At 52.7% G+C, this 13,550-nt stretch overlaps 1 protein-coding gene across 1 annotated transcript; it reads right to left on the minus strand.

The window, feature by feature from the left end:
* Positions 1 to 5,351: 5,351 nt before the first annotated feature.
* Positions 5,352 to 12,288, minus strand: HOXC13 (homeobox C13). Its single transcript, XM_004583160.3, has 2 exons — positions 11,437 to 12,288; positions 5,352 to 5,773 (listed from the first exon to the last, which is right to left on the minus strand). The coding sequence occupies exons 1-2, from the start codon at positions 12,164 to 12,166 to the stop codon at positions 5,517 to 5,519; spliced, it is 987 nt and encodes a 328-aa protein (XP_004583217.1). The 5' UTR covers positions 12,167 to 12,288; the 3' UTR covers positions 5,352 to 5,516.
* Between the last annotated feature and the right edge of the window lie 1,262 nt (positions 12,289 to 13,550).

The following is a 13,550-nucleotide window of genomic DNA, read 5'->3' on the forward strand; positions in this document are numbered from 1 at the left end:
CCGCGCCTGGGGGGGTGAGCCCTAACCCGCGCCCATCTTCTCTGGCCGTGACCTAGTCTGCTGGCCAGAGCACCGCTCAGCTCCGCCCCGGAGAAGCGTAGGAGTCGGCTGGGGGGGATGGGGTGGGGGTGTCGCGGGCCGCTAGGGGATTGGGGTGTGAGCAGCCGACCCCGGGTGGGGAGGTTCCGGTCACCCCGCGAGGATGGCTGGGCAGGAAGAGCCGGCAGCTACTCACCTTTGGAGACCTAAGGCGTCGAAGTGTGGGGGTAGCGGAGGCTCTCCGCCTCTGGACATCTTCCGGGGAGGGGGGATGCACCTCAAGGCCCCCCACAGGCCCAGCCTTGGCCGCGCAGGAGGGCGGGGCGCGCGAAGTGGAGGGAGCGGCCTGCGGCGGCGGGCAGTCCGGAGCTGGGCTGCTGGAGCATCTCCGGAGAGGCCGCCTTTTATGGGTGTTATTAGCGCCCCTGTCTAGACTGGAGACGACACCTCCTCAGTGCATAAACAGAGGCGACCGGCTGAAAGGGGGATTGACGCGTCTAAGGGGGCTAGCGGCCTTCCTCCCCCACCTCGGTCCCCGAAGATCAAGGCCTTTTCCACTACCCCCCACCCTTCCCTGTGTTCCTGCTGATGTCAAGGTCAGAAAGACCTAGTCACGGTCAAGGCTAAAAGAGGAAGCGCCTGGTTGGTTGCTAAAAGGCTCGGGCGGCCTCCTCCTCTCCTTTCTCCTCCTCCCCCTCCCAGAAGCCCCTGGATCTCCAGGGCTCCCTCGCTCCTCCAGCCTCACAGACCTGGAGATACGTCTGTCCCAGTCAGCTTTGGTGTGTCTTACGGGAGAACTCTGATCTTGGGGTGGGGAGCTCTGCTTGGAACAGAATGCAGTAGTAGAGGGAGCTGTGTGGGCAGGGCTAACCCAGGGACCTGCTTTTGCACTGCATTCCCCACCCCCACTCCACCTCCGCCATCCCACGGACTTGCTGCCTCTCTCCCAACTGAACACACTCCCTCCGTTCGCCATCTATGGTCGAATCCTCAGGAGCAGACCTGCGGAGAGAATGACTGGCCTAGTTCCTTCAGGTGGGTGCCTGCTGCTAAATGTCCTGGCTTGGAAAAAAAAAAAAAATCCTGGGCTGGGAGATGGCTCAATCCTCACCTTGCAAGCACCAGAATCCCATTATGGACGCTGGTTCGTGTCCGGCTCCCTGTATGTAGCCTGAGAGAGCAATGGAGGATGACACAAAGCTTTGGAACTCTGTACCCACATGGGAGACCCAGAAGAAACTCCAAGGTCCTTGTTTCGGTTCCTGGATCAGTTCAGCTCTGGCCATTGTGGCCATTTGGAGACTGAACCAGCGGATGGAAGATCTGTCTTTCCTTCTCTACCTTTCCAATAAAAATAAATAAATCTTTTTTTAAAGATTTATTTTTATTACAAAGTCAGATATACAGAGAGGAGAAACAGAGAGGAAGATCTTCCGTCCGATGAGTCACTCCCCAAGTGAGCTGCAACAGCCGGTGCTGCGCCTATCCGAAGCTGGGAACCTGGAACCTCTTCCAGGTCTCCCACGCAGGTGCAGGGTCCCAAAGCTTTGAGCCATCCTCTACTGCTTTCCCAGGCCACAAGCAGGGAGCTGGATGGGAAGTGGAGCTGCGGGGACCAGGCCACGCCGCCGGGCCCACACACACACAAACAAAAATCTTTTTTTAAAAAATCCTGCTGGCCCTAGTCTGGAGACAGTCTGCCCTCCTCCGCCCACAGGATCCCAAGCTCCAGAAGAAAGAATCTAACAGAACCCTCCCTGGGAGCCTAAGTGAAGAGCCTCCTGCTGCCCACCCATGCAGGTGGGAGGGGGGTGTCTTCAGGTTATAGAAAGGAGGAGCCTCCTTCCCCATGTACACAGTCCTTCTCACCTTCCTATTCCCTGTACTCTCACTGTTTGCGTTCACAGCCTGACTCAAGCACAAACTGTGAGACTGCCCTGGAAGAGAAGCAGTTTGCGTAGCTGTGAGTAATGAGGAAAAATACACTCTGCAGCCCGAGGTGAGGGTGGTGGGCGGTGGCGTTCACTGACACATTTGGATCCATATTGGCAGGGCGGGAACACACACACACATGCACATGCATGCACATGCACATACATGTGTTTCTTCCCAGATCCACCTCATGGAGTCCCCACTGCCACTGCCTACTTTGGAGGCTTAGCATAGCCGGGAAAAGTCCTTCCCTAAGCCTAGCTCCTCAGAGTGTGCATTCATACCACACTTACCTGCTCTTCCAGGAGATCCATCCACCAAGTTAACCCAGGCATGATCATCCCCACCAAATACCAGCACCCAAGAGGGTCCTAGCAGCCTGGCCCCAGAGCAGTCCTGGCTGGGGTAACCCCGTTCCTGTGTGGGATGCCCCCATATCCCACATTGCTTGCTTGAGGTTTGTTCTCTTGTCCTTCAATTTTTGGGGGTTTGGGGATAGGGAAAGTTTCCTCAGTGTAGGAAAGACTCCTTCACTTGATTGTGTGTGGGGGTTTTGGTGCGGAAGTGGAAGGATCCCTTGGAGACCTCTGAACTTCTTGAGCACTACTGAGTCTCCAGCATGCATTGTGTGTGTGTGTGTGTGTGTGTGTGTGTGTGTGTGTGTGTGTGGTGTAGCTTTGACATTAGATTTTCCAAGAAGAACCCAAGGGTCTGGACGGGGGGCATGCCCAGAGAGCCGCAGGCTCATGCCCATTTAGTTTTTCTTTCTGACGAGGGAGAGAGAGAGAGAGAGAGAGAGAGAGATTGTCGAATTCTTTCTATTTCAGGGGCTTTGGGGAGAGATGGTGTGGTAGAAGGGCACAGAAAATGGATAGGGCATTGAGAACAAACCTTGTTCCTGGAAGGATTCCCCCACTCCCTTTCAAACCTCACTGCCCAGCATGGTGAGCCAATCCCAGGGAGAACAGGACGGGTGGCAGTGCTTCCACCAAAAACTGCTTCTTCAGGCTCGCTCTTTCTTTCTTTTTTTAAGATTTATTTTATTTTTTATTACAAAGTAAAATATACAGAGAGGAGAAACAGAGAGGAAGATCTTCTGTCCGATGAGTCACTCCCCAAGTGAGCACAACGGCCGGTGCTGCGCCTATCTGAAGCCGGGAACCTGGAACCTCTTCCAGATCTCCCACAGGGGTGCAGGGTCCCAAGGCTCTGGGCTGTCCTCTACTGCTTTCCCAGGCCACAAGCAGGGAGCTGGATGGGAATTGGAGCTGCGGGGACCAGAACTGGCACCCATATGGGATCCTGGCATGTTGAAGGCGAAGACCTTAGTCACTAGGCCACGCCGCCGGGTCCTAGGCTTTTTGTTTCTTAGGCTGTGTGTGTGTCCGTGTATGCTGAAACATGGACTGAGATCAAATTTGAGAAGGTTCAGTTCCATCAAGTAAAAGAAGAATGGAAAACTCCGACTTCCAACCTACTGCCTCTCCACTCTTTCTGGGTCTCAGAGAGGAAAAGATATTATATATAAATAAAAATTGCTGCAGTAAAGATTTAATCTGAGATAACATTGTTTTAGGTTATATTGCTTTTTAAAAGTCTGTTAACCTGACAACTTAACGATCTCATTAACTCTGTCAGATAAGGAGATAGGCACAGACAGGACAAGGAAAACAAATTTGTGTCAGTGTCTACATGGGGCTCAGGAGTGCCTGGAAAACTGGGGTTCCTCAGGAATGCTAGAGAGTAAAAGTGGGATTGGCTTGGCAAACTTGGAGGGGGGTGCCCTGGAACTGCCAGAAGCCCCACCTCTCCCGCTTAGGTTTATGGGAAGAAAAGAGTTCTTTCGCAATGGTTGAGCAGGGTGGACAGACACCACACCAACCCAACCAACCCCAGCCTGGCAGAAGGGATTTGGAGCCCTGGGGGGAGTTAGGGTCTCAGGAACATCACAACCTACCTGGCTGCTATCCAGCGCCAGATCATTGGAGTCCAGTCAGCTATAGTTGCAAGTAGTGGATTTGTCTCACTCACCTGTTCTCCAGGCCGATGCAGCCTCCCTCCCTCAACAGACTCACATCTAAACAGGGTATCAGAAGGGAAGAGTTCCCCACACCTACTTGGTGAAGCTGACTTCTATAACTCAAATAATAATAAAGATGATAATAATAATAAAACTATCACCACCACTACCACCACCAACAACAAAAAAATTACAAGTGTGGCAAAGTAGGATTTTGGCATCTACCCAGTCTCCCTTTTGCTTCCTGCCATCCTGGCTGCCAGGAGCAGAAAGGGCTTTGCAAGGAACCTGGAGAATAAAATCAAGGCCAAAAAAAAAAAGATATTTTATTTTAAAAACAGGTTTGCAGATGTTTTTTTTTCCTTTTTGCATTCAGTACATTTTCGGTCAGACATCACAATACTATATACAGATACACAACATTTTTTTTGTTTGTTAAAAAAGAAGAGCCTGTTTCTGATGGACGTTTCCAAAGAACACTGTTTTGTAATGCACCAGTGGGAAGGGAACTGATGCAGGACCCTCTCCCCTTGGCAGGCAGGGCAGGCACTGAGGTGGCCTTGGGGAGGCAGCAGCTTTACTGAATTGGGTGTTGGCATGCCAGTTGTGCTGGCCTCCTGGACTAGTTCCTCTAGCTTTCCTGGGTGAATCAAAGTGAAACTGGGAGGCCTAGCGGTGGCCTGTACCAGAAAGGCAGAGAGGGACTCTACTGGGGGAACCCACTCTCCATCCCTTTGGAAGAGAAGTTTGTCCCCAGGAAGAAGTTCTGCAGTTGTGCCTGGCTTTCCCTGCCAGCTTATCACCAGGGGGGAGGGACCCCTGCCTAGGGGCCGTCGGGAGTTGTTGTCCTCCTTAGATTTTTTCCCCTCGGAGATTCAGACCTCAGGAGGCGGAAATAGGGGGAGGCAATGTGGGGGGGCCAGGGCAGCTGCTGAGAAATCCCCTATGTTGGTTGGAATGAAGGGCTAAAAGCTCCTGTGGACCCTGGCCCCCAAAGAAAGAGAACCTACTTAGCGGGCTCGGAGCACTGCTCCCAGAGCACCAGCTAAGGATCATCCATCTCAGTGAAACTTTCAACATATGCACAGAAAAATCAGAATGTGTACTCGTGCCTACGGAGTGCGGAACAGACTGGGATGCGAGAGGACCTGCAAGGTTAGTGTGTCAGCTCGAGGGTCTTGAGCAGCCGCACCCTAGAAGGAGGCAAACAGCGGGTCCCCCCACCTAGCCCTGATTCTGGTGCAATGGTTGGGCTCTCATCTGCTACTGGCTCTGTCGAGTGAAAGGACGATATTCCCGACCCACTTCCGGAGCCTCTGGAGGCCTGGGTGGTTCTCTCCGCACACCTCTCGGTAGAGGCGGGATGCGTAGCAGGGGTGCCTCTCTGCCTCACAGCTCAATTCCTCTTCCTGATTAACATTAAATATTCAAGTCGGCACCGGGGCGGCGCGGTGTCCTTCCGGTGGATTGGGTTATTGTACAAAGCGGTGACATAAATAAATGGGGCGGGCAGCCTGGAGGGCGGTCAGGTGGAGTGGAGATGAGGCGCTTTAGATTTGCTGACCACCTTCTTCTCTTTGACCCGTCGATTCTGGAACCAGATGGTGACCTGGCGCTCGGAGAGGTTCGTGGTGGCAGAGATGCGCCGGCGCTTCTCTTTCGTGATGAACTTGCTAGCCGCGTACTCCTTCTCCAGCTCCTTCAGCTGCACCTTGGTGTAGGGCACGCGCTTCTTGCGCCCGCGCCGGTAACTGTTCACCTCGGGCTGCAGGGGAACCACGTCTGTGGGAGGAGAGAGGGAGAGAGAAGATGGTGGGGTGGACGAAAGGGAAGCGTGCTGTGGGGGCGCCGGCCTCACTGACCCACTGCGCGGTCTCTGACTCGCAGGCAATCAAAGAGGGGCGGGTGGATCTAACTCTGAGCCTGGCCAAGCTTGTTCGTTCTGGTCACCTCTGATATTAGCAAGGTCTCTCGACTAGGGTGAAGCCACAGGAATATTGTGAGAGGGTACTAAAAATTTAGTAACCAAGTGAATGCGGTGTGTGTGTGTGTGAGAGAGAGAGTAAAAAAGAGAGATAAAAATAATTTAAAATTCCATGCTGTTCAACGCTATAAAATGCTAAATACTATGATGAAAATAGACACGAGACAGCTGAATAATAATCTATAGCCATTTTAAGGTGTATAGAACCCGGTTGTATATAAACTAAAATTGAAATGTCAATGAAGAAGTCACAGGATGTGGTTAAGAACTTGCATTTTTAAAAACATATTGGTTACTCAATACTATGTCAATTAACTCCATAACGTTATAAATTGTTGCTGATGTTATGTTGGGGCTTTTAATTGATTGGGATGATATTCTGCCGGCTCTACCTTCAGACCAGAGATGGTCTCACCAACAAGCCGTTGAACTTATCTGGACAATAAGATGCTGGACTCTATGCTTGATATATGCTTGCAATGAAAGAATCTCAACTGAACTTGAACTGTGGTAATGCAACAAGGTGGAGGAATCCACCATGGGGGGGGGTTGGGGAGGGGTGGGGGGAATCCCAGTACCTATAAAACTGTGTCACATAATGCAATGTAAATAATAAAAAATTCCATGCTGGAAAAAAAAAGTCTTTCCCACATGAACACAGGTTCAGTACAACAAATTTTCCCTTTGATTCAGGCTCTGCACTGCATCCCTTCCCTGAACACTTGCAGGGTTCCCCCAACCCAAATGGAAACCCCTGGTCTGGCTTTGCTCTACCGAGTATTCAGAAAATCATTCCTCCTTGTACTTAGGTCTTCTGATATTCATTTTGGTTTACACTGTCCCTTGGTCAGGAGAAGGCATTCTGTTTTACAGAGGAGAGGGAGAGGATGTAGCAGGCAGGGGGTCAGCTTCAGAGGCGCACAGACCACCAAGTGGGTCCGCCTGCCCTGGGACACTGGTCCGCATCAGCGATTTTAGGTAAAGAGATGGATAAAGAGAAGGAAAGTGTCTGGTGGTGTTGCCAAACAACTCTAGGAATTGCGGCTCTATGTCGTTGTGAACTGCCAGAGAGAGAGAGAGAGAGAAAGAGAGAGACAGATGGTCCTGAAGACACAAGAAATCAGGTTCCTGGAAGTAAAGGGGCATGCCCCCCTCAACCAAAAACAAAACAAAAAACAAAAACAAAAATCAGAGCATATTCTTCCCATTCCATTCCTTTCTGGCGTCCAGAAACTGGCTGTATTCCATGCACCAAGCAAAACCCTAAACCTTAAACCCTTGACATCTCCACCAAAGCCAGTTCAGATTCTGTCGGCTCTGAAAACTCCACAGGGACTAAAAACAACAGATATCACCTGTGTCCCCATCCACTGGAGATCCTAGCCAGGATTCTGCCCAGGCCAGTGAGAACCAGGGAGAACCTGATTCTGAATCTGATTAAGCTAGTGCTCAGTTGCACCCCAGGTAACTGCTAGCCGGCTTCAGGTGGAAGCAGATGTGTAGGACTGGCTACTGTGGCTTCCCCCTTGGCTTTACTGCCTGGGGAACTGCAGACCCAGGCCAGAATGGAAGTCCCTTCCCTAAACATATCTCCATCCCAGAGATCTTGTCTACATAGAGTCACATTCCATGCAGGTAGGGGACAAAGAAAGGACTCAGGAAGAAAATGGGAAAGGGATCTCATTGATCCTCTTGTGGTGAGTTTCTCTGGGCCATCGGCCAGACCGGCTCTTTTCCTCTGCCTCTATATACATAGGGCAGGATGGTTAGATCCGAAACATGAAATAACTTCCCTTGAACAGACAGATTAACTTCCCTTGAACAGAGCTTTGAAAGTTAAGAAGCTTTTTCTTACCAGATAATTTTAAAAACTCTGTGTTCGGATTTGTTTTATAGACGGAACCGGGATTCGAGAAATCCGGGATCCAAGGGCAAGAATAAAATGAAAAGGATTAGCAGAGATCCCATGAATTGGCTTTAAAGCCTCAGAATATTTCTTCCAGGCTGACTTGATGCAACCCATTGTATGCGATTAGAACTCTGGAGGCTCAGAATGGGTAAAATTATTTGAAAAGCAAAACCAGGTCTTAAACCCAGACTTTTTCAGACTCTGAACAATCCAGTAAGTTGTAATGGGAAAACGACCACCTAGTCACAATCAGCTTTAAAACATCTCCTTGTCCCCCGACAGGGAAGGGAGGAAGCGGTGGGTTTTAATTTCTGATTGAACTAGATAATAATCTCTGGTTTTAACCTCCCTCTCCGAAAACTCTAGTAATTACTCACCTAATTTTGGATCTTGAAATTCCAATGAGATTTCATCAACATAACCCGTAAAAAGATCACCTCAAAAAAATGGACAACTGGCCCAAACTGCTTCTGTTTCTGTCTAGGATGTCCAGGCTTGATCTGATGAAGTGTTTTTTTTTTTCCCTCCCCTCATGAATCTGGCCAAGTTGCGGGGGAGGGCGGATAGTTCTGGCTGGGAGAGTTCGGATAGCTCCGAAGCTCCCCCGCCCCCCGCATAGTCTATTGCCTTTCTCGGAAGAAAGTGGACATCTACAGATGTGGAAACATCTGGTGACTTACGCATCTACATTGCCTGAAGTGAACAGGGACTGGACTAGGAATTCTAACAAGTCTTCCCCAGGCAATCTCTGGGTCACACAGACACAAGACCCCCTCTGCCACACCTAGGAGCCTAATATTTACCTCCAAGAAGCTAAGGAGCAAGGACAGATCAGGTCAGTGCTTTCTGTGTGCAGGTTCCCAGAGCTCCCGCCTACCCCCACCCCCCAGCCCAGCCCCTTCCAACAGTCCAAGTCTCTCAGTCCAGCTAGAAACCAGACTTCCTGTTCCTCTCAACCCAAACCCAAAGGCTTTCAGTAGGGATTTCCAATGCTAGGGGGTGGCAGAATCCTTGATTTCTTACTCTCTCTTAACCCCATCTCCTTCCAAACTCCCTCCTAGAACTTCCGCTTCTCTCTTAAAAAAAAATGGCTACACTCACAGACTCACAGGATGGAAGAAAAAACAAAATAAACAACCCAAAGCCATGAAGCAAGGGTCTGTATAATTGGGAGAAAGAAGAAGCCACAACACATCTCAGCTCTAATTATCTGGATCTTTATGAACAATTGCCTCCATCTCCCAACACCAGCCCAGACTGCTGGAGATGAGGTTTCTCAGAGCCAGAGGCACTGAAGAGAGACAGTGATGTTTATGGCTAGATGTTGCTGAACAAACCACAATTGCATAGACAGAGTTATCTGGCAATCTCACGACTTCTAAAAAGATTTCTGTGTGGGTAGAAAGACGGAGAGTGTCTGAAGCTGATTTCTTTTTCATCTGCCTCCTGGCCTGGACCTCTGCAATCACCAACACACGCCAGGGATTCTGTTTCCAGCCAGCTCTTTACCATCCACTCTACGCCATCATTTGCAAGTGCATTACATCTCCATAGGATTAGGTCTACAGACGTCTTTTATCTCCAAGATAGTTTTCTCTAAGAGGCTAGGGTGGAAACTGCTTACTTTTGGCAGAGGGTGGTTTTTGTTTGTTTGTTTTTTCCTTTCTGGGGATCTTTGATATCTCTGATATTTCAGAGTTTTTGTCCGATCCTTCCTCCCATTCACAGGGGAGTGACAGCTGTTCTCCTTCTACCTCCTCACCCTACACCCAGGATCACTGCTGCAGGCCTGTGCCCTCACCCACAGTGGGAGCTGGTGGGCACCTGCTCCCCATCCCTTGACACGACCTAATGGCCCTGGCGCTTCCGAGACCTCCAAATGCCTAAGAGGTTTTCTGTTTAGGTGACAGAGAATTCGAGGGTTGTCTCTCCATCAACGCTGTGTGTCTACATGTGAACCACCATTCTCCTAGACATATGATGATGTGTTTCATATGTAGTAGATAATAAAAGAAACCATACTCTCTAAAAACATAACAGGCAATGCAACCAACATGGGTGATACATGACATCAGTATAGTAAAATCTACAATTTTAAATTCTGGCCACCAGAAATGGGGAGCCCAGTGTGTGTTCCAGCCTGTGTTGGGTTATATTACACTCAGGAACCCCGTAATATTTTCATGAATGCTATTTGTTACCTTCTCTAATATCACCCTGGAATTTTTTCCGCCATCAATCTCTCCATTCCCGATCCCAGACACAGAGAAACATCAGGTCCATCCTTAGAAAGGTCTTGGGTCAATGTTTTCCAGTAATAACATTTCTTGGTTGGGCATGGAGAACTCCCAGGAGGGAGGATGACTCTTTGGGTCGTATGCAGAGATACCCATTGTGGGTGGGTGGGTTTAGGGCCTCCTCAAGAACCCTGCAGTGATCTGAAAGCAGGACTGATTCTTAGCTACAAAGCCCCGTTTTCAGGGGGCAGGTCCCCTAGACCCCAGGGCCTCACCTGGCACCAGGGAAGGGGGTTGGAGGGGGAGCTGTTGACCTGCTGGGGATCTGGTGACCCCTCTTCTGTACCTGGGAAATGGTAGCAGTGACAAGGGCTTTTCCCTTTTTGGATTAGAGACACTCCCCTCTAGCCAAGCTTCGCCAAGTGGGGGCTTACACCCAGGTTCCCCAGGTCAGGTCTCACACAGAGCCTCACCACCACCAGCACCCCCCCACACACACACACTTTTTTGTGTGTGCGGCTCACCAGTTCTCTCTCCACCACATTTGGGGAAACTTGACAGTGGAACCCTCCAAGGTGTCTGAGCTCAGTATATACCAGAGGCCCAGAAAATTCATGTCCTGGCAGAGGAGGAGCCTCCCCTTTCCCCCATTCCCTCTCCAGAGATTTCAACTCTTCTCTCAGCAATCAAGACATTCGTGGCCAAATTTTAAAAATGAATCAAGGGCTAGGTAGGGCGGGGCGGGATTGGGAAGGAAACTTACTTTTATTTTCTAGATTCCGCCAATCAGACCCCCTGCTTAAAAAAATACTATTTAGTGCCTGAATGATCCTGAAAATTTGGACAGAGAAATGTGAAGTTTTTTTCTTCCGTCTCAATTATTCGACGAGTTCAGGACTTTCTCCTACTTACTTGGGCACCGTCGGCCAACCCCACTCCCATCCCTGTCCAGAAACCGGTTCCAGGGGCAGAAACCTAGCGCCAGGCTGCAGCCGGAGCGGGAGAGGAGGCGGCGAGCTCCTGAGCCGAGCCAAGCCGAGCCGAGCCAAGCCGAGCCGAGCCGAGCCGGCAGCCCGGCGATCGGGCGCCTGTGATTGCTTCACACGGCCGGGCAGCTCCGGGGAACGTGTCGGAGCAGATTTCTTTCCCGGCGCATTCCTTTGCGCAGCTCGCCCGGCCGGCTCCAGCCGGCAGCCCAGCCGAGCCGGCGCGCCGGGGCCAGACGGCGGGGGTGGCTGGGGCGCGCGGAGCCCCGGGGCAGGCAAGGGCGGGGAGGGGTCCCTGGCGGCTGCGGGAAATCGGGCTCCAGCCTTACCTGGGAAGGGAGACTTCCAGAGGTGGGCGGACTGCGACTGCTCCTTGGAGCAATACACCTGACTGTCCCAGCCATTGGAGAGAGCCCAGTGCTGGTAACCTTCGACAGGGATGAGCGCGTCGTGACGCGGCTCTGGGTGCCCGCTGATCCCTGGCACCACCGACACGTCCAGGTAGCCGGGCATCGCCTGGTAGGAGCTAGCGAAGCTGGGGTAGAAGGCGAACTCCTTGGCCCTGGAGGACAGGTCGTCAGCGGGCAGGGCGCCCGACGGCTCCGGGTACTTCTCACCCGGGTGGTAGGCGCAAGGCTTCTGCTGCAGGTTTACGTTGTGCGACAGGCGGCAGCCGTAGTAGCTGCCCCCGAACGGGTAACCGTAGCCCAGGGTGGCGCTGGACGAGGTGGGGGGCGCCGGTGGAGGGGCGCACTGGCGCGCAGCTTCGGGGGTCGGGATGTCCGTGTAGACGGCGCCCTGCGGGGCGCCCAGGGGAGCCGGCGGGCGGCCCAGCACGGGGTGCGGAAGCAGGTCGCGGCAGTGGCTGGCCGGGCAGCTGCTGCCCAGACCGTCCATGCTCGGGGCTTTGCCGGGGCTCGCTCCGCTGCAGCCGCCCCCCGAGCCGCCCGCGCCGCCGCCTCCCGCGCCGCCGCCGCTGCCGCTCTCCGCCGCGCTGTCCTCATAGACGTACATAAGGCTCTCCGGCCAGCGCGGATGCAGGAGCAGCGAAGTCGTCATGACATGATCCGCCCGAGCTTTTTAAAAACTCCACTTGCCAGAGGCAGAGAGCAGAGGAGACACCTAGCTCCTTTTTCCCTCCCCCGCCCTCCTCCCTCTCCTCCCTTCTTCTCCCCTCCCCTCCTCCAGCTCCTCCTGGTGCTTCCACCTCCCCGCGCGAGCTCCCTCTACGCATGCGGAGACGCTTCATTAAGAAATCCTCCGGCTCCGGCCCTCCTGCTCTCCGCGCCCCTCCGGCGCCCACGTGATGCGGTCCCCCGCACGTGACGCCCAGCCCGGCTCTCTTGGGGTGTCCTCCCCCAGGACGGAAGGCGGGGTGTAGAGAAGGAGGGCTGAGCTCATTGGCTTTCCGGAGGGGCAGAGGAGGAGGGCGCTGTGAGATTTAAAGGGACAGGGTGACGCCCCCTCCCCCCACCTTCGGCAAGACCCGGGGAGGGAGAGGGAAGACGGGGAGGGAAGGATGCTGAATTTCTCCGACTCAAAGGGGTCTGGGGAAGGGAGGACTGCGCCTGTGCGCCTCACCCTCTGGTCAGGACGTGCATTTTGGGGAGATAGACCTGTACCCTCAAAGCCATCGCTTGGGCTGGGCTAGGTCTGATCAGGGTTTGGAATTATTTTTAAGTGATAATAACAAAGAGACTGAAAAACAGGCCCACTGATCCAGGCGGACTCCTCTCCAGCTCGTGGCTGGAAGGAGCCCGATGCCGCGAGGGGAGCCTTACGTACCTGCTGAAAGATTGTGTTAATCCTAGCCACCTTCATCCTCATGCCCAAAGCCCCACTTGTTCAAAAAGAATCCTCTCTTCCTCGGTGGAAAGAGCTGGGGAGATGAGAGATGAGACTGCCTTGGGCACGCGGGGGGGTGGGGTGGGGGGAGGAAACGTGGTGGTGGCGAAACAGAGGGAATGAAAGGGACATGGAATACATGGATGTTTCTATATGCAACAGAAGCAAAGGTGTGGAAATGAGATTTTCCAAGCAGAGGGTGGGCAAGGATATTGTCTAGCAAAGCCAGAAGCCCGGGATGAGCGCGGGGGCTGCTCCCTGGCGTATAGGTATGCAAAGGGAGTCGTGGAGGATGAGGTTTTGGGGGAAATAGGCGCTGCGCCAATGAAGAGCCTCTTCCAGGCGCAACCGCAGCCCCGCGGGCCTCGGCGGCCAGGGCAGCTCGCGCCTGGAGAGGGCCAAGCCAGGAAGAGTTGGAGATAAAAGTGTTGCTCAGTTCAACTTCGTGCTTTGGTGGGGTCGCTCCCCTTCCATGACGCAGTGTGTTCACGCTCTAAAACATGAACTCCTGGTTCACTGCCTTCATTCCTTCCTTCTGGTCTCCCAACTAACTCGGATCCTCAACAGAATCGGGAACTGGTGGAATATATATACCTTG

The sequence above is a fragment of the Ochotona princeps genome, chromosome 15 (genome assembly GCF_030435755.1).
Source record: "Ochotona princeps isolate mOchPri1 chromosome 15, mOchPri1.hap1, whole genome shotgun sequence".
NCBI classification, from domain to species: domain Eukaryota; kingdom Metazoa; phylum Chordata; class Mammalia; order Lagomorpha; family Ochotonidae; genus Ochotona; species Ochotona princeps.

Excerpts from the sequence above, each read along its gene's own strand:
- HOXC13 (XM_004583160.3), bottom strand. The coding sequence starts at position 12,166 with ATGACGACTTCGCTGCTCCTGCATCCGCGCTGGCCGGAGAGCCTTATG. Across the intron at positions 5,774-11,436 it reads CTGGAAGTCTCCCTTCCCAG|ACGTGGTTCCCCTGCAGCCC; the intron begins GTAAGGCTGGAG and ends CTCCTCCCACAG.